The sequence below is a fragment of the Caretta caretta genome, chromosome 3, assembly GCF_965140235.1.
Source record: "Caretta caretta isolate rCarCar2 chromosome 3, rCarCar1.hap1, whole genome shotgun sequence".
In the NCBI taxonomy this organism is placed as follows: Eukaryota; Metazoa; Chordata; order Testudines; family Cheloniidae; genus Caretta; species Caretta caretta.
The window spans coordinates 186,220,705-186,242,121 of NC_134208.1; the positions used below are offsets into that span (position 1 = coordinate 186,220,705).

General features: G+C 44.4%; 1 protein-coding gene across 6 annotated transcripts in view; it reads left to right on the forward strand.

The window, feature by feature from the left end:
• Nucleotides 1–21,417, forward strand: part of EML6 (EMAP like 6) — a 298,929-nt gene that overhangs the window by 244,946 nt on the left and 32,566 nt on the right. For 4 of the 6 annotated variants that reach the window (XM_048842340.2, XM_048842336.2, XM_048842339.2 and 1 more), the window contains 4 exons: nucleotides 6,212–6,341; nucleotides 17,162–17,260; nucleotides 19,669–19,689; nucleotides 20,051–20,224. In XM_048842340.2, the coding sequence (XP_048698297.1) occupies nucleotides 6,212–6,341; nucleotides 17,162–17,260; nucleotides 19,669–19,689; nucleotides 20,051–20,224 (424 nt within the window). Of the gene's footprint in view, nucleotides 1–6,211; nucleotides 6,342–7,961; nucleotides 9,409–17,161; nucleotides 17,261–19,668; nucleotides 19,690–20,050; nucleotides 20,225–21,417 lie in introns of those variants that run through there. The other 2 variants (XM_048842338.2, XM_048842341.2) reach the window with 2 other exon arrangements.

The window sequence follows — 21,417 nt, forward strand, 5'->3', positions numbered from 1 at the left end:
CCACATGAGTCGAGACCCCTGCAGGGCTACTCATTTTCCCTGAAGCCACTTTGGGCAGTGGCTACTCCACCCAGTGCACTGAGCCCAAATCAGGATCCACCACCGACTACCAGGATTGGTCAGGGCCTGCAACATTTCTTGGTGCCTTCAACGCCGGAGGTGTTCCAAGTGGCAGGAGATTGATGTCTCTCCCAGTGCCACATACGCCTCATCTACCCCTCGAAGGCGGTTCCCTCTAAAGGGAAGCCTGCGATGAGACCCCCCCATCTGGGCCTCCAACACATCACCGATCTCCTTCACAGCACTGATCCCTGGCCCATTGCTCCCCATCACTACATAGTCACTCTCCAGCCGGCCAGTCTCCGCCTGCCTGACTCCAATCCCCGGCACCACAAAGTGCATCTCTGGTGCCAAGACACCAGTCGTTGTCTCCGAGGCATCGCTCCCTGTCATGACGTCTGTCCCCAATCAGCCAGGTACCAGATAGCATGTGACAGCTTCAGCCCCACCCTGGTCTCCCAGGGAGGAGTCTTCCTCGGGATGTGAGTGTGAGCCCTCCCGACCCCCAAGGCATCATCAGCTCTGATCGCATGGGCCAGAACTGGCGACAGGCCCACTGTTGAGCCCCTGGTTGTCCACCCAATAGCCACCCCAATGGCAGTATTGAACCTTCTGGGGGTTTCCGCTCATATTCAAACCCCTCTGTGGTTTCTGAGGGCCAGACCTTAGCTTTGGCACTATAGGCACCAGGCGATGTACAGGCATCAGATTCTGAGCCGGACCTCGGCACGAAGACCCCTGCACAATTGGCACCTGTGGCCGAGGAGGAACCAGCCACACCGCCTATAGCTGTCTCCTCCTCCTCTTCCCCGGAGGAGGCAGTGACCGGGCCTGCCAGTCCTTTGCCACCTGACAACTTGCGTGCCCATCAACAGCTGCTCAAAAGAGTGGCCTCCAACTTGGGACTGCAAATCAAGGTTCTCAAAGAACTGGCTGAGAGCCTATTCGACATCTTGGCTGCAGCAGCTCCTTCTTTAGCACGACAGGGGTGCTAAAACCGGTAAAAGCATTGTGGCCAACGCCATCTTCTCTGCCCCCAACTTCAAAGAGGGCAGAGAAAAAGTACTATGTCCTGACCCAGGGGTTTGAGTACATGTATTCTCACCCTCCCCCTGGGTCGCTGGTGGTCTCGACAGCCAATGAAAGAGATAGACGGGGCAGTTTAGTGCAACCCCTGAAAACAAGGATGCTAACAAACTGGACCTTTTCAGAAGAAAAGTTTATTCAGCAGCCAGTTTCCAGTTATGTATTGGAAAGGCTAAGATTTTGTCATGGATATATTTAGTAAAAGTCATGGATCGGTCATGGGCAATAAACAAAAATTCATGGAAGCCTGTGACCTGACTCTGACTTTCACTAAATATATTCCTGACAAAATGGGGAGAGGGGTTCAGCACCCACTGCTGCTGGGAGCACCCACTGTGCTGCCTCAGTGAGTGGGAGCTCTGGGGTCCCCCACATGTGGTTTCTGAGCAGCTCTGGGTGGGGTCCACCGCCCATGGCAACAGGGAGCTCAGCGGGTTCCCCACCACCTGTGGCGAGTGGGAGCTCCGGGATCTCCCACCGCCTTTGGGGGCTGGCCTGCTGCAGGGTCTCCTCACCCCCCATGGTGACTGGGACCTCTCGGGGGTTCCCCTGCCACAGCTGGACAGCTTCAGGGTCCACCCACTGCCTGCCGTGACTGGGCAGCTGTAGGGGGTCCCCCCACTGCCTGCCACAGGTAGGCAGCTGGGTGGGATCCCTCTGCCACCCACTGCAGCTGGGTAGCTGCAGGGTCCTCCCGCCACCCGCCATGGCTGGGCAGCTGTGTGGGGTTCCCCTGCCACCCATCATAGCTGAGAGCTGCAGGGTCCCCCCATCAGGGTGAGGGGCTGGGAGCTGCGGGAGGCCGGCTGGGAGCTCCAGCCCCAAGGCAGAAAATGTCATGGAGGTCTCTGGAAGTCATGGATTCCGTGACTTCCGTGACCTCCATGTAGGCTGACCAGGTAGCAAGTGCGAAAAATCAGGACGGGGGTGGGGAGTAATAGGCACCTATATAAGCAAAAGCCCCAAATATTGGGACTGTCCCTCTAAAATTGGGACATCTGGTCACCCTACCTCCATGACATAATTGTAGCCTTATGTATTGCCAACCAGCAAGCTCTACTTGGGCGATACAGTAATAACACTTGGGACTAGATGGCCAAGTTTTCACAGACTCCCTGCCTCAGGAGGCAAGACAGGATTTCTCGGCCATCTTGGAGGAGGTTAAGGCGGTGGCCAGGGCCTCTCTTCAAGTGGTGCTGGATGCAGCTGTCTGTGCCTCACAATCTATGTCCTCAGCTATGACCCTGAGGCATAGTTCATGGCTGAAGTCTTCTGGGCTGTCAAACGAGGACCAGTTCTCTTTTCGCAGCAAATGGACACAAAGCTGCAGAGGCTAAAGAACTCAAGGGTCAGCCTCCATTCCCTCCTATTGTATACACCTTAGGCCACCAGCCACCCCCACTGCCACCCAGATACCCAGGTCCACTTCACCAGCCCTCCTATAGAAAGAGGGACAAAGGTTATAAGCTGTGTCAATTGGCCCCATCTTCCTCGGCCTCCTAACTGGGCCTGCCCATTACCAAGGTGGTTTGAGGCAGTCATTTTGAAGGTGCGCCCAGCTTAGGGTGACGCACCATACTTGCACCTGGATCCAGCCCCTTCTCTATTCCTGAACCAGCTTTTCCCGTTCCTTACTGCTTGGTCCAGAATCACCTCAGACCATTGGGTGCTCAACACCATAACATCTGGTTACATCCTGCAGTTCTCCTCCATCCCTCCCTCCCACCCCCCTTCCCTGTTCCTCTTCAGGGACACTTCTCACAAGCAGCTCCTTGCCCAGGAGGTGGAGACCCTCTTGCATAGGGGCCGTGGAGGAAGTCCCTCAGAACATGAGAGGAAAGGGTTTCTATTCACAGTATTTCCTAATCCCAAAGACTAAAGGGGGCCTTACACCCATTCTAGACCTGCACTGCCTCAACAAATATCTCAAAAAGTTGACATTTTGCATGGTCTCTCTGGCCTCCATCATCCCCTCCCTGGATCCAGGAGACTGGTTCGCCACCCTCGATTTGAAGGATGCATATTTCCACATTTCTATTTTCCATGGGCACAGGAGATTCCTCTGTTTTGTGGTGGGCCAGAGTCATTACCAGTGTACGGCGCTGCTCTTCAGTCTCCCCTCCCCTCCAAGGGTCTTCATGAAATGTATGGCGATAGTGGCAGTAGAGGTGGAGAGGCATACAGATTTATCCACATCTAGTCATGGTTCTGCCACACATTCTGTTGTCCCTGGTGTGGTGGACAGACCTGCATGTGATATTGGAGGGGGTCCCCTTCATAACCCCTCCCCATCATGACACTGGTTTCTGATGCTTCAGACTTAGGGTGGGGAGCCAACTTCAGCACTCAAGGTCTCTGATTGTGGGAGGAACGCTCCCTACACATAAATATCAGGGAACTCAGGGTGATATGCCTGGCTTACCAGGCGTTCCTTCCCTACCTGAGAGGTGGGGTAGTCCAAGTTCTAATGGTAGTCCAAGTTCTTATATCAACAAGCAGAGTGGAGCCCACTCCTCAGCCCTATGTCAGGAGGCGCTCAGGCTATGGGACTTCTCCATCCAACATACCATTCATCTAGTAGCATTGCACCTCCCAGGGGCCAGGAATGCACCAGCAGATCTCAGCAGGTCCTTCTTGTCTCACTCCACTGAAAGGTGGTCAATGTGAGCTTCTACAGGTGGGGGACTCCCCAGGTTGACCTGTTTGCCTCCAGGAAGAACAGAAAATGCTATTGATTCTGTTTGATCTGCAAGCTCAACAGTGGCTCCCTGTCTGATGCCTTTTTGTTCCCATGGTCGGGAGCACTGATATACGCCTTCCTCCTGATTCCACTGGTGCACCGGAACTTCTTAAAGATCAAGCGGGACAGAGCAAGGGTTATCCTGATAGCTCCGGCGTGGCCACACCAACACTGGCTTGGCATGCTGTTGCAGCTCTCAACAGCAGTGCCGTGAGAGTTCCCGCTCTGGCCGGACTTATTGTACCAGAATCATGGTCATAAGTTGCACCCGAACCTAGCATCCCTGCATCTGATGAAGTGGCTGCTGCATGGCTGAATGAGGAGGAACAAGCATGCTCAACTCAAGTCCAGCAAGTCCTGATGGGTAGCAGAAAGCCCTCCACAAGGGCAGCCTACCTGGCCAAATGGAAACACTTTTCATGTTGGGCCTTGGACCAGAATCTGTCTCCTGACCAAGTCGCTTGGAGTGACTTTATCCTCAAGTTCGCAACCCTATTGTGATTTAGTTTGGGATTGGTCCTGCTTTGAGCAGGGGGTTGGACTAGATGACCTCCTGAGATCCCTTCCAAATCTGAGATTCTATGATTCTATCCCAGCTTGGGACCTGAACCTGGTACTGTCAAGGCTCACAGGGCCCTCCTTAGAGCCATTAGCCTCGTGCTCATTGCTGCTCCTCTCATAGAAGGTCTCCTTCCATACTACAATCACTTTGGCCCGAAGAGTCTCCAAAATTAGAGTGCTCACATGGGAACCACCCTATACTGAGTTCTACAAGGATAAGATCCAGCTGCGACCACACCCAGCCTTCTTACCAAAGGTGGTGTCGCAATTTCGCAATTATCAGAACATTTTCCTCCCAGAGTTCTTTCCAAAACCTCACAAATCCAGTGAAGATTACACACCCTGGATGTTAGACGGGCCTTATCCTTTTACATGGAGAGGCTCTGACCTTTCCAAAAATCAACTCAGCTCTTTGTTGCAGTGGCGCATAGGATGGAAGATCTGCCCATCTCTTTGCAGAGAATCTCTTCATGGATAACAGCCTGCATCAAGTTTTGTTATGAACAGGTAAAAGTACCCACCGCTGGCAATTGTAACCACCCATTCCACAAGAGCCCAGGCCTCATCAGCAGCCTTCCTGGCCCAGGTGCTGGTTCAAGACATCTGTAGAGTCGCTACCTTGTTGGCTGTCCATACCTTTGTGTCCAATTACGCCATCATCCAGCAGGCCCGGGACAATGCCAGTTTCAGCAGAGCACTGTTGCAGGCTGCATGTCCGTGAACTCTGAGCCCACCTCCAGGGATACTGCTTGTGAGTCACCTAACATGGAATCAACATGAACAAGCACTCAAAGTAGAAAAAACAGTCACCTACCTTTCATAAATGTTGTTCTTCGATATGTGTTACTGATGTCCATTCCATGACCCATCATCTGTCACCTCTGTCAGATTTGATGGCAAGAGCCGGCCCTATGGATACCAGTAGGGGAAAAATTTCCGACAGCCCTGCATGTGGGCACACACACACCTAACATGGAATGGACATGAGCAACGCATCTTGAAGAATAACAATTACAAAAGGTAGGTAACTTTTTTTTACACATAACTTTTGCACTGCAATTTCTTTAAATTGATTTGGGTGAAAAAAATAATAAATGTATATCATAGAATTATAGAATATATGTTTGTTGACCTTAAATTTACCTTAAATAGCCCTTAAAGAAACAACCAGTTTATAGCTGACTGATTTATTTAAAAAGAAAGGGAGTACTTTTAGCACCTTAGAGACTAACAAATTTATTTCAGCATAAGCTTTCGTGAGCTACAGCTCACTTCATCGGATGCATGCAGTGGAAAATACAGGGGGGAGATTTTGTATACACAGAGAATATGAAACAATGGGTGTTACCACACACACTCCCCCCTGTATTTTCCACTGCATGCATCCGATGAAGTGAGCTGTAGCTCACAAAAGCTTATGCTCAAACAAATTTGTTAGTCTCTAAGGTGCCACAAATACTCCTTTTCTTTTTGTGGATACAGCCTAACACGGCTGCTACTCTGAAACCTGATTTATTTAAGAATCAGAATATGAATTCAGTGGTCTAGTCAACCAGTAGTATTGTAGATAGTCAATGAAAATGTCATCCTTAAAATAGTAGAGTAGGGAAATTTTACTAATTATTGTTTAATTATTTCTTTGCCTCCCGAAATATTTGCTTGTCTAATTGGTTTAGCACCCTGCTTTATCTGATCCAAACATGGTTTGTAACTCCCTTGTTTGTTTTTATTCCACTATCTAATCTTTTTTCTTTACTTAACTAGGAGCTGGCTTTAGACCATGTTTTTGGATACAGAGGATTTGATTGTCGCAACAACCTTCATTACCTCAATGATGGTGCTGATATTATTTTCCACACAGCTGCAGCAGGCATAGTTCAAAATCTTTCCACAGGTAATTCACAATGAAACAGTACTGTGAAATTAAAAAAACAAAAACAAACCCCAAAAAACAAAAAAACACAAAAAAATCTATGGCCAAGACAACCTTTTCATTCAACAATCATAATTTTGTCACTTTCTTACATGTCTTTTTTCTTTTTGTATCCTGGTAGGGAATTCATGTAAATTAGTCTATAGTTGTTGGTTACTGTACTGTAGTATGAATGTAATAGGGTGCCACTGTTTTTTTGTGAAGCCACCCTGTTCCTGTGAGCAGATGTAGCTCCTGTGAGAGATGTTATGCAAATCCTTGCAAGCATTTGTGACTGTCCCTTGTTAAAATTCACCCTGGATATAAGAGAGATGGTAGTGGCTCTCTAGGAAAAGAGAGCCTAGGGTTGAGTTGAATAGGGTTACCATATTTCAGGTTCCCAAAAAGAGGGAGACTGTGGGAGTATAGTTGGGGGAGCTAGAGAGGGTACCTGTAGCGGGGTACTCACTGGAGAGGGGGGCAATGTCATGCCCTGACATGGTGGCAAGGTGGCTAGCACAAGCTCAGGACACAGCACCAGACATCAATCACCACATTCCTGCAAGACCCCCACACTCCAAGGATGGGAACTGGGGCCTGGGTGGGTGGGATACAGCAGCTGTGGCTTTCAGGAGAGTGGACCAATCAGCTGTGGATGCAGGGGAGGAAACAATCAAAGAGCGGACCTACCAGGGCACTTTCTGAGCTGCAGCTTGTCTGCTCTGCAGATGTCCTGGATATTTCCTGTTGTTTGAAAAATCCACCCAGAGAGAGAAAGGAAGCTCAAAAAAGAGGCAATGTCTGGGAAAACCAAGACATGTGGTAACCCTAGGGCTGAACAGTCCTCAGTCCTCCCAACCTGTTGTATCATTTTACTTTTTTAACACAATCACATCCCGTTTGCACAATGTGTGTATGCTGTGTTTTGGAGAGGCTAAGAACACAACCTTCTCTTCATATAACAACAACAGGAGGAGGAGGAGGAGCAAGGAGAAGTCTGGCCATGCTCCACAGCCCCAACCAGTGCTTAATTTGTAATGAAAGAGTTGCTGGGGCTCAAGCAATCAGATTCCAAGGTTCAAGCAATTTTTTTACTTTCATAACTGACACGGCAAGCTCAGAGGTGCTGGGACTATGAACTGCCAAGCCTAGAGGTGCCGGGGCTCAGCCTTGGCAAGCCCTGGCACAAATTAAGCACCAGCCCCAACCCTTCCATATCCCCCAGATTTCTATGGAGAAATACACTTGGGAGTTAATACTGCTCTTAGCTGTATTTACTCCCTCTCAGTCCCAGGCCTTGTCTACACTAGAGTTTTGTCGACACAAGTTACACCAACAATAAAAAAACTATATAATTACATTGCTTGTGCATGTTCACACAATGTTCCTTCTGTCTGCGGAGCACATCCGCATTTGGTGCGCTAGCATTGACAGTGAGAGCAGTGCACTGTGGATAGCTATCCCACTGTGCTACTCACCACCTTCTGCAGCTAGGAGTTGTGGGAAGATGGAGTGGATAACAGTGCATCATGGGAGTGGGCTCAATGTTTTTTCTGTCCCATCATTTCGTGGGCTTCCGACTGCATTTCATGCCATTTTTAGTGGTCCCTGATTACTGTGCACCTGCCATACCTGCCTGGAAGGATGGATCCTGCACTGCTCTCTACTGTTGGGGTTACTGTTATGAACACATTGTGGATGCTCATGCAGTATATCATGAGCACCCAATCTGAATAGGCATTTGAGATGCTTCATCTGCTGTGTGCCATGGAAAGAAACACCACTTTTGGATTGATGGAGCAACTGCACATGGTGGACCATCGCTTTTGGGCTCAGGAAACAAGCACAGAGTGGTGGGATGGCATCACTGTGCAAGTCTGGGATGATGAGAGGCGGCTGCAGAACTTTCGGATGCGGAAAGCCACCTTCCTGGAACTGTGTGTGGAGCTCGCCCCAGCCCTGCAGCACAAGGACACCAAAATGAGAGCTGCCCTCTCGGTGGAGAAGTGCGTGGCGATCACTGTGTGGAAGCTGGCAACTCCAGACTGCTACCAGTCAGTCACATATCGGTTTGGAGTCTGGAAGCCCAACGTTGGGGTTCTGTTAACACAAGTGTGCAGGGCCATTAATCACATCCTGCTACAAAGGACTGTGACTCTTGACAATGTGTGTGAAATAGTGGATTGCTTTACCGCAATGGATTCCCTGACTGCGGTGGTGTAATAGAGGACTAGCATATCCCAATCTTGGCCCTGGACCATCTTGTGACAGAGTACATCTATAGAAAGGGGTACTTCTTTATTGTAGTGCAGGTGCTTGTGGATCACTGTGGTCGTTTCATTGACATCAACACAGGGTGGTCAGGGAAAGGTGCATGACTCATACATCTTCAGGAACACTGGCCTGTATAGAAAGCTGCAAGCAGGAACTTTCTTTCCAAACCAGAAGATTCCAGTGGGGGATGTTGAAATGCCCATAGTGATCCTGGGAGACCCAGCATACCCCTTACTCCCGTGGCTCATGAAGCCTTACATGGGAAACCTGGACAGAAGTAAGGAGCACTTCAACAATAGGCTGAGCAGGTACAGAATGACCATTGAATGTACGTTTGACAGATTAAAAGCACACTGGGGCTGCCTTTATGGCAGATTTGATCTAAATGGGGAAGATATTCCCATGGTCATAGCAGCCTGCTGTATGCTCCATAATACTGTGACACTAAGAGTAAAAAGTTTCCCCCAGGATGGAGCACGGAAGCAGATTACCTGGCAGCTGATTTTGAGCAGCCGGATACCAAGGCTATTAGAGGGGCACAACAGGAGGCTATTTGAATCAAGGAGGCTTTGAGGCACCATTTTGACAATGAGCACCAATCATGTAAATCTTTTTATACAGCACTTTGCCATGCTTTGTTAACATGCTGCCTTGCATGAAAATTTTGATGATTCCTGACCATAATTTGTAGTCTGCAAATGTTCCAATTGCCACTGTATATTAATTCCAGCAGCAACCACCGTGTGTAGGACACAAATAAAGATTATCTTTCAGAGAGTATGTTTTTATTAAAAGCCAATTAACAACACACACAAAACGCTTGGTGTAAAGAGAGAGAACAGTGAAGGGCAGTGTCCTGATATAGGCTCTAATAGCTGTGTATAACTCAAGCAATCATTTTGGAAGCTGTCTGAAGGGGTGGAGTGAATGCGGTATTGAGACGGGCCAGGAAGATGCAAAGAATGGGTGGAAGCAGTTTGGGGAGGGCATGGCAAGCAGTGCCGTATCAGCTGTGGGGGAGAGGGGTGAGCATGCATGTATTCTGCCTGTAGTGTGATTAGGGACTTCAACATCTCCATTTGCTCCTCCATCACTTTTATTATCTATGCCTGGCCCATTAAAATTTGCTCCTGGCTCTCCTTACTGCCCTGCCTTCTAGTTTCTAATTTTCATTTCAAGTCCCTCTCCATGCCCTGTGTTCTTGTTTTTTGGCGTCTGAGGATTGGTGCACCTCTCAAAACATGTCCTCCTTATCTGGCAGAGGCACTCCACCGGTGTGTAGGGGGTTCCTTGAAGGCCACATCTGCAGAAACACAAGAAACAGAACCATGATGGTTATTGCAGCATTGAATCATTACAGTAAAATACACCTCTTTTAAAATATGAATCAGTTTCTCACTGTCCCTTGGCAAGCACACAGCTCGGTGAACATCATAAACATAGTGAGTTCACCCGGCGGTGGGGGGAGGGGTGTGTGCTCAAGATGGGGCAAAGGGTCTAGGTGTTTTTTTAAGGGGATCACTGCAAGGCATTGGGATAAAATTACAAATTCTGCCACCATTTTCCACAGGCAGGGTCACTGAAGCCAGTCCTGAGGGTAAGCAAGGGTGCATCTCCTGCATGCATGCGGCTTCAGACTGGGTCCATATGCTGCTCATTGTGGCTGCTTCAGTCCCTGCACAGGTGATTGCCAATTGGCACGGGAAAGTTTCCCATATTGGGGGAAGGAACAAAGCAGCTCTGCCAGGGAACCTTCAGCAGAGGATTGGCAAGTACCTCCAGAAAAGTGTCCTAGAGATCTCTCTGCAGGATTCCCGTGAAATCTCAGTGTGCATTAATACATGTTCCATCCTACTGCATAGCTGCATAGGGGAATGTGCAAGCGCATCTAGTCTTGTACATTTCTATCCCTTAACCCACTTCTATCATATAACAAAGCAAAGCTCTACCTCATGTAACTGAGCAGCATCAACTCAAAAAGACCAGTTACCACAGCTCCGCTCTCCTGCATCATGTGCACCATAAATGGAGTGCTGGACTGGCTCAAACCCTCCTGGATCTAGAAGAGGTCCAGGCTCACCATAGTACCGAACAAGCCTGTCACCTGTCCCATCTTGTTTTCCAACTCGACCTCCTCTTCCACCGCTTCATCCTCAGCATTGAGTCAACTGTCCACTGTCTCCAGCCCCCTTCCCCCCCCCAAAGTATCCTGGGTCTCTTGGTGGTGGAGGTGGGGTCACTGCTAAGGATCCGAGCATCCAACTGTGATTTCCCTACACCCCCCCGAATTTCCCCAACACCCCCCACCCCCAGTTTTGTGAACTAGTTACATGCCAATTTAGTGACTGTTTGGAAATTTGAAACATTAATACACATTTTAAAAGCATATACAGTGTATGATAAAATACGTGTATCTGAAAAAGTATAATAGATTTGAAAAGTATGAACATGGACTAGCTTCCGTATACAGCTGTTGTTTTTTATGACAATGTCAGTGCATTCATTTCAGTGATGTTGGCCAACCTAATAATTTCAAATGATGATTTGTAAGCAAAGTCTAAATGAGCTCTCCCTGACAGCTAGCAATGAGCTGGGGCTGGGGGGAAAGGCTTCAGGACCAGATTGCATTTACATTCACACCTAATCTACCTAAGTATCCAGCAAACAATTTTGCAGCCTTTTCACGTAGTTTGTCAGCATCGGCTTTGATGATCAGTTTGACAAACCAAGCTGCTCCACTTTTACCAATTATAGCATTGGGAAGCTTTCCTTCTTCATAAGCTTTTTTACAAGAGGAGCACCAGTAGCCATCTTTTGTAACTTCAATAAACGGGAACACTTTGACCGACAAACATCGGGAATGCCTTTAGGTTTTGGAGACACTGCTTCTTCAGTAGGTAGCTGTATTTGTGCTTCGGGCTGGTCGGATGTAGAGATACCACTTGAACCTTAAGATGCCATGTTGATATATTCTTGGTTCTTGATGTATTCTTCACCTTGGTTAGGTTTTGAGGCCTTTGAGTGGAAAAATTGTTGGGTTTTTTTGTCTTTTCATTTTCACTTTGACCTGCAACATATAAAAGAGATATGAATAAAGTAAATGTTTTGTTAGGATAATGCAAATTTAACATAAGGATAATGCAAGTTACACCAAAACACATAACAGGTCTAGATTTCTAAAAAAATATAAATTTTAAAAAAATGTATTTAATTTAAATTGACTTTTGAAAAGTAAGCCATCATGGGATAAGAGGGAAGTCCTCTCATGGATAAGTAACTGGTTAAAAGATGGGAAACAAAGGGTAGGAATAAATTATCAGTTTTCAGAATGGAGAGAGATAAATAGTGGTATCCCTGAGGGGTCGGTAGTGGGACCATTACTGTTCAACATATTCATAAATGATCTGGAAAAATGGGTAAACAGTGAGGTGGCAAAATTTGCAGATGATACAAAACTATTCAAGATAGTTAAGTCCCAGGCAGACTGCAAAGAGTTACAAAGGGATCTCACAAAACTGGGTGACTGAGCAACAAAATGGCAGATGAAATTCAAGGTTGATAAATGCAAAGTAATACACATTGGAAAACGATCTCAGCTATACATACAAAATGATGGAGTCTGAATTAGCTATTACCACTCAAGAAAGAGATCTTGGAGTCATTGTGGATAGTTCTCTGAAAACATCCACTGCAGCGGCAGTCAAAAAAGCAAACAGAATGTTGGGAATCATTAAGAAAGGGATAGATAATAAGACAGAAAATATCATATTGCCTCTATATAAATCCATGGTACATGCACACCTTGAATACTGTGTGCAGATCTGGTCACCCCATCCCAAAAAAAGATATATTGGAATTGGAAAAGGTACAGTGATGGGCAACTAAAATGATTAGGAGTATGAAACAGGAGGAGAGATTAAAATGACTGGGAATTTTCAGCTTAGAAAAGAGACAACTAAGGGGGGATATGATAGAGGTCTATAAAATCTTGACTGGTATGAAGAAAGTGAATAATGAAATGTTATTTAATCCTTCACATAACACAAGAACTAGCAGTCATCCAATGAAATTAATAGGCAACAGGTGTTAAAAAAACAAAAGGAAGTACTTCTTCACACAACATAAAGTCAACCCGTGGAACTCTTTGCCAGGGGATGCTGTGAAGACCAAAACTATAACAGGATTTAAAAAAGAACTAGATAAATTCCTGGAGAATAGGTCCATCAGTGGCTATTAGCCATGCTCTGAGTGTCCCTAGCCTGTTTGCCAGAAGCTGGGAATGGGCAACAGTGGATGGATCACTTGATGATTATCTGTTCTGTTCATTCCCTCTGAAGCACCTGGCCTTGACCACTGTCGGAAGACAGGATACTGGGCTATATGGACCACTGGTCTGACCCAGTATGACCATTCTTATGTAAAAATTAATTATGATAATAAAAATGTTTAGTACAGAAACTCCCCAACATAATGACCTCTCAAGATAGCAATGATGTGAGATAACAACCTTGGCAAATAATGCATTTTAAAAATCTTGGCCGACTAGAAAACATATTTATATAAGTTTCCATTTCCAGTCACAAATCTAGCATTCTAGAGCAAAATCACTAAAATATAGTCCAACAAACAAATGTTTATTTAATGTGCCCCTCACTTTTCCTTCCACCGTACCCCACTCACTGGTGTTGTCCTTGGTCAGTGGAGACTCAGAGTTCAGAGGAGCTTTCACGTGAGTACACCTCCCAGGTGGAGGGCAAGCAGGTACCTTGCTCATTCCTCCAGCTGCTCACTGTTTGCTCTGGCCACTGCTGTTTGTTGTGCCACAGTTCACTCCACCACTCTGTTGCCAATGGCCCTGCGCAGTCACCTCCGGCTGCCAACTGCCACTGTGACCTCTGCAAGTTGGTTTCTTGAGGTTCCACCCAGCTCTCAGTGATTTCAGCTGAGCTCTCAGTGGGGGAACCTCACTAGTGCAGTCTGGGCTGTGTCTTCCACAGAAACACTGTCCCCACAGCAGGACTAAGCACGTAGACCTGATTATCAGTGATTTCAGCTGCAGTGGTCACTTAACAGAACAAAAGACTATCTATGAAGCCTAATCAGCTCTGTCTTTAAACAGTGGAGAGGGACAGGTCCCCACCCTCTCTCTTGATGCCCTCAATCAGCACAGGCTAAGTACAGTTCTACTGCCCTTTACTCATACAATAAGAACAACAACATTTCATTCCCCCCCCCCACATTCAAGTGATTTGTAACCCAACCCCAGCCAAAATCTATCACTTGGGCAACACAGTTCTGTAGTGCATCAACATACAGAAAGCTTTATAAGCTTTCAACACAGGCCTCTGGAGTGCATCAACATACAGAAAGCTTTATAAGCCCACTTTCAAAGCCAATTTTAGAAGTACTTAATGAGGCTGTTAAGAATACTGGAGACACAACACAGTTCATGCAAACAAACATGGCTGTGGCATCCTGCTCTCTATTTAAGCAAGAGATACCACACACCACAAACTGGAGGCCAATGTTAAGTGCATTGTCACTTGTTCATCCTGAAGTTGAACACTGGCTCTGAACAAGACCAGCAAATGCTCACTATCTTTCTGCAAGAAACTCAACTGACTGGCTAGAAGCATGCGGTGCAACAGTGAAAGACTCAACAGTTGAAAAAGTGAAGAACTCTCTCTCTCACCACATTCAAAAAAATTGCATACATGGCTAATGAATGCACCGATGCAAATTGGCATCAAGTATTAAGTCCTTTTGTATGTTATTTTGATATCAGGGGTAGGCCAGTAGATGCATTTCTAGATGTTCAAATTATAGAAGACACATCGGCTGCATCTGTGACAACCCACATCTTAGAAGAGTTAAATGCTTGTCAGTTGGACCCCAAACAGATGGCTGCTTGTGCATTTGATGGAGCTACAAACTTCTCTGGAAGACATGGTGGAGTACAAGCTTTGCTCAGAGAAAAGTGTAACCCTAATCTCTCCTTTGCACACTGCAGAGGCCATCTACTCCAACTAGCACTAGTAGGAGCTGCAGAATCTTAAAAAGACATTTAAAAAGCTATAAGTTTAATGTCTTCATTATGTTATTTTTTCAGCATGAGTCCAAAAAGACTGAATATCTTGGAAAATATAGAAGGTACACTGGGACTGAAGTTCAAATTAGTCCAACCTGGGAAAACCCCCTGGCTTTCTCATGTGTGATCCTTGGCTGTTGTCTTAAAATTACTCCATCCATTATTACTGGCTTTGGAAAGTATCTACCAAGATGAGATGGATCTAAGTAGCGAGGCTGGTGGATTACTTTTGCTACTACGTTTAGAGAAGACTATTGCCACTCTCTATCTCGTAAGTCTACTGTTAAAACCACTTGGGTCATTAAACAGTGCCATCCAGGCATCTGCTACAACAGTAGTAGATCTTTGTCCAACAATAGAAGCTACATTTGGATCAATCAGAGAGCTATCCATTGAAAAAGTACTGGAAGAAGCAAAGACTTCAGTCCAGAAGTTGACTAATGAAGGCATTTATATTGAATCCTTAAGTGAAGAAGACAAGAAGTGTTTGTTAAGACAACTGAAAAAGTACACAGACTTGATTCTTAAAAATCTACAACAGCGACTTCTAGACTCTACTCAACCTCTAGGTAACTTTTACAGATGCCTGTCCTATACAACACCAACAGGTGAGTGGAATGAGGCACTACCAGCAATGGGCCTGCCATGTGATCAGGACAGAATAGAGAATTTGAACACGGAGTGGAATATCATATGACGAATGAATGAAGATTTGACTTCAACTTCTTTTTTATCATCACTAGTGGCTCGACCTGATCTTTGTGTTCTGTTTCCTGGGATGAAAGAAGTAGGAATTCATCTCTTGCTACTCCCAGTCACAACAGCTGCAGTTGAGCGTTCTTTTTCATCATTGAATAGAATTTTGTGTTCTGAAAGAAGTCACCCTCTGCCTGATCATGTGAATGAACTAATGAGTATATCAATTGAAGGAATGGAAGTACCGGACTCATGAGAAGCCACCAAAGATGAACGCATTGCATTCAAGAAGTTCTTTAACAGAGTTCTGAAAAATTATAACAAGAAACCAAGAAGGATGTAGACATAGTGCTTCATAGAAGGCTTGAGTAGCCAACTTTAATTTGTATTAAATCTAATAAAATGGTCATGAAACATTTTTCAGTTTTTACTATGATGCCATACAGCCCACCTTCACCCTCACAGTGTCACCCCTCATCAGCCCTGACACACACACCCCCATAAATTCGAACACCCCCCTAATTTCAATTCCTGGGGAAACGACTGCGTGGCAGGTCTTCAGCACAGTACCAGAGCAACAGTTTGACTCCCTTGCCTTCTGGTACGCCTGCCCCAGCTCATTTATCTTTGCACAGCACTGATGTGTTTCCTGTTTCTAGCCCTTATTCAACAAGCCATGAGAAATCTGACCATAGGTATCAAAGTTCCTATGGCTGGAATAGAGCTGGGACTGCACACCCTTCTCTCCCCACAGTACCAGCAGATCCAACAACTCAGGTGTGCTCCAAACAGGACAGTGTTTTCTGTGTAGACCATAGTCAGCTGGGAAGTTGTGATGTGAGCTGTCCATGCCAAGCAAACAGGTAGTGGAATTTTAAAAATTCCCAGGCCTTTAGAGGGGCAGGGGTGGATGATCAAACTGCTGACCAGCATGGTCAGGGTGGGCATTGTGGGACACCTCCTGAAGGCCATTTACAGAAACATAGCCAAGCGCAGTGTATACACTGACACTTTGTCGATGTAACTTTTCCACAAAAAGCTCTATACCTCTCGTTGAGGTTGTTTTATTTTGTTGGAAAAGCAGGAGAGTTTTGTCAGTGGAAGGAGCATTATAGTGTGTATACCTCCACTGTTTTGTCAACAAAATTCTGTAGTGCAGACAAGGCCCCAGTCTGTAACTGCTACTGAGTAGCTAGAGGGAACCAAGATAATTTCAGCAGTACATCCTAAGGATCTTCCTGCTAGGAAGAAAGGAGTGCCATCTGAGCCATTGTGTCTCCATCACTTTGGGAATGTCCTTTCCAGTGCATCCCCAGTATCTGTGGGGTTGGGAGGCATTATCCTATCTACACTGTTTTCCCTCTCCATCCTTGAGGGGATAATTTGCTAAATGAACTTCACAAAGCTTTAGTGTTCCTCTGACCCCCTCTCACAGGTTTTTCCACTTAAGAGAGAGATCTGAGTTATGCATTGTTCACCTTTGTCCTTGCTCTGTCCTTGCCTTGGCTGCTCCCTAGTCATCCCTGGTTGTAACTATTTGAAAAAGAGCAAACAGCCTTTTTGTGAACAGTTTTAAAACTCTGTTTATAGCAGGTTTGTGCTGTATTTTAAGTAATGATTGCCCTGCCTTCCATCCCTTCCCTTGATCATTTAGTGTGGCCCATAGCAATAGATTGTTAGAAAAATTCTTCACTGCCATTGCTGAAATACTATTTTTAATAAAAATGTAATTGAATTTTCTTAGGAAGTCAGAGTTTCTACCTGGAGCATACTGATGATATTCTCTGCCTCACTGTGAACCAGCACCCGAAATATAAAAACATTGTGGCTACCAGTCAGATTGGTAAGCGATTCTCCATATTAACAAAGTATTACTTAAAATTTATCAGGGGGACTGATTAATTGGGGCTGGGTGCGTTCATATTTAGGAATCTGGGAATTATCAGAGTTACTTTCCCCAGATTATCCTTTCACTCTTAATGAAATCACCAACTTTCGGCATTTTCTTATTATTTAAATCTGTCTGTCATCTCTGATTGTGAGCCACTGAATTTTAGATCATGGGACATCATGTGTTATAATAATGTGAAAAAGAAAAAAAATTGAATAGGACTGCTCCCACCAAGCCACTGTTCTGTAGTATAACAAAGACATTACTGAACAACGAAAGCATTACAATGAAACCACCTTCATAAAACCTCAGAAAGTGAAGCAGAATAAGAGAAAACTGCAATGAACTCCCTTTAGTAGTAAAAAACAGTTTGAGCTCCTAAGGCCCAATTCTGAAATCATACTTATGTGAGTAATCTTTACTCACATGAGTGGTTCCAATGGGTTACTCACAGGACTAAGAGCTGCATGATCAAGGCCCTTCAGATGCAAGCTTCAAGATAGAAAAATAGGGTCTGATTTCCCTTTTCACTTAAGCTGATTTAACACTGCTGTAAGTAACTCCACTGAAATTTGCACAGTTATTCCTGATTTTACACCACAGTAAGTGAGAGAAGACTCAAACCCATAACTTTTATACTAATGAAACTTAACAGTGAGACAGGGAAATGTCAGTATATCAACACCTTGACAAATTGTCCTTATCAGTTGTGAGGTTCTGAGCATGATCAGTTCTCATTGAAATTAATACAAATTTGGTTATTGAGCAGGCTCAAAGGTAGGGAAAATATATTTAGCTATCTATTAGCCTTATTTGAAATTCAAGTTCAAATATTAATATTAGGAAAAATATTCAAAAAAACTTTTACAGTTTTTTACTTCTGTCAAAAGAGTACCTAGTGTGCTATTGCAAAGGAAGATTTTGCAGTTTCTTTATTCATTGTTTTGTTATTAAAATTCACATGCTATTTATAGAAGATTAGAACTTGCCTGTAAATGCATCCTGGGCTAAAACTCAAAATAAAAAGGTTTCAGGACAGGAGCAAATGTTATTTTATACTTTAGGGGAAAACAGTTCAGCAAAAAACAGACACATTCTGTTTGCTGTTGCCTTCTTATTCTCAGGGTTTTTATAACATTTAAAAAGAAAAATGCCTTTTCCCTATTGTTCTCACTCTGTCTGCCTCTATCTCATTCAGGTGACTCCACAGTGTCCAGTTAAATTCATTAATAATATTCTATAATAATAATTTATATGTATATAACACTTTTTATCCTGAAGGGTCCCAAAGTTCATTACACACTAGCTATATATGAGCTCTCTGAAATGCATTCACTTCTGGAGTGAACCATAGCACAGCATGCTGCACAACATTGAGGATAAGAGAAATATAAGAACATTTACAAAAAGTGCAGTGGAATCTTTAATGCCCACAGAAAGCATCATGTGTTTAACTTAAGATCTCATCTGACAGAATAGTTGACTCTGTAGTTCATGCAACAATGCTAAAGTAGAGCTCAGTCCTACAAAGATTTAAGCTTGTGTGTAATTTTACTCATGTGAGTAGTCCAACTGAAGTCACCAGTTTAAGTGAAAGGAGAATCTCACCCTATATTGCTCTTCTGATATTTGGGGTCAAAAGAGCATTTTCATGGAACTCTCATCAGAGTAACCCTTGCCCATGACTTCATTAGGACTACTCATTTGAGTATATACCCTTACAGGATTGGAACCTAAGTTTCAATTTCTTATATTTGGAAAACATTCATTCATAGTATCTTGGAGATAGCTTATACTATCATGTCCTAAATTTTGAAATAGAACCCAAATTGCATACTTTTTCCGAGCCCTTTAAAAAATATGTTTAGGAACTGTTATACTCACATGTTCCTTAGAATAAAATACGTGTACATTTTTCTCAACTAGATTCCTGTGATGGGATGGCATGAAAAAAACAAATTTTGAAGAAAAACTCCTTTCTTCTTTTCTGTCATTGTTTAAAGAACCCATAAAATCAGTGTGTCTGACTTTTAGTCAATATCCTACATAAAAAGTGTAAAAATCACTTAATGTAAAAAAGCCTGCATAGCTCTAGCATTAAATGCCTTAATTAAAACAGGAAAAGCAATCAATATTGTTGGTTATCGTTTTATATTTGTGTATAAAAGACAGTGTTCCTAAAGAACATCAATGATATTCCTGCTTTTTTATTTTGTTTATTTAATCCATATCCATTTTCAAATTTTTAATTTTGTGCTTCCTTCTGGTGCTGATGCTGAGTTCAGCATTAGAAACATGACTTATTTCAGCTATCGTTTTCCCTTGGTTCTTCCTCATTTGCTGTTGCTCTCACAATGCAGGTGACATAACAGAATTTTCAGGTAAGGCTGTTTTGTGAGTTCTAATCAACGCAATTATGTAAAAGTTTCATGTTACCTGGTTGTATCTGTGTGAATTGCAGATACAAGTAAAAACATCTACAGACAGTTTATTTTGCATGAGGCTCTCCATGAGTGTTTTGTTGATCATTTAGAATTTGTCTTATTTCATGAACTACAGTAATTTTCTCCTATGTTTCATAAGCTATTACAAGCTTCTTTTTTTTTTGAGTTGTGTGGTTCTTAATCTTTTAAAAAATGTTTTTAAATGCCTGTTTAAATGCCGTTCTTGAAAATGCTTATTTTACATTGAAGCCTTCACAAATTGAATTAATTCCATTTTAATGCATATCTTTGCGTTAAGGTACAACTCCTTCTATTCATGTATGGGATGCTATGAATAAGCAGAGTCTTTCTATGCTGCGCTGCTTCCATGCCAAAGGGGTCAACTATATTAACTTCAGTGCTACTGGCAAACTTCTGGTGTCAGTAGGAGTTGATCCAGAACATACTATCACTGTGTGGAGGTGGCAAGAAGGTAAATCTAGAGCCCCAGCTCTTTATTATTTGCAATTATTTACTTTGTCCGTCAAGACTTTGTGATTAGCCCCATGTGTGACACAGATAAATCAGACGACAACTCTTCTGTACTAAGTGGTCCATTGTATCTTCAATAAATTCATATAACTATCATCAAGGTGAAATTTAGCTTATACAAGGATATACATATACAAGGATATACATCATCAGGGGCAGCTCTCCCGATTTTGCCGCCCCAAGCAGCCGCCGCCGAATTGCCACTGCCACTACAGCGGCGGAGCTGCCACCAAAAGCTGCCGCGGCGGGAAGGGCAGTGGAGCTGCTGCCGAATTGCTGCTGCGGGACACTGACTGCCGACCCATTCTAAATGCCGCCCCAAGCACCTGCTTGGAAAGCTGGTGCCTGGAGCTGGCCCTGTACATCATATGTCAAGAAACCCAATAGGTGTGGGAGAGGGCTCTGTTCTGTAATACAATTCCTGGTTTCCACTTATCTAGCAGAGAAGAAGAATGTGACTGCAGACTCTCTCAGTAATTAATAGAACCTCATTAGTGGTCCTTAAATCAGGGAAGTTTTCGTCAGATCTTCCAGTGAGAGATGTGGAAAATGGATCTCTTTGCCACTCACTGCACAAGAAACTACTGGCCTTCTGATCTTAGCTCTAGGAGAAGACCATACACTAGAAATTGTTGATTCCTTCATTTATTATGGAGTGAGGCTCCTGTATGGCTTAATTAATGGTGCTCCAGAATGTCACAGTTCAGGGCAACTGCACTTGTATTTTTTAACATGGTCCAGCAAGGGCAACCACTTAGGCTCCCAGCTCCTCAGCTCTCTTGGGCAGAGACCCATGTCTCTCTCCCTTCTGACCAGGGTTTTCCTCAGCTGCACAGTTCCCTGCCTATACTGTGAGTTCCCCAGCAAGCCAGACTACCTAAAAAGGCCTGTGTCTGAACTTTGCTTTCTCTCCAGAGGCTATAAACAGAATAATTACCACAGTTGTAAGTTACCACACAGCTAAGCAAGCACATTTATTCATAAAATGAAAGTTTTACATATAAAATATACTAAAAACAATAAAGAAACCTACACACATGCTAATAAGCTTACCTCCTGCTCCAGCAAGGGCTCTAGTATGTGATCAGTCCTTCAAACTCCACACAGGGGTTTTCTGTGTTTACAAGTTCATAA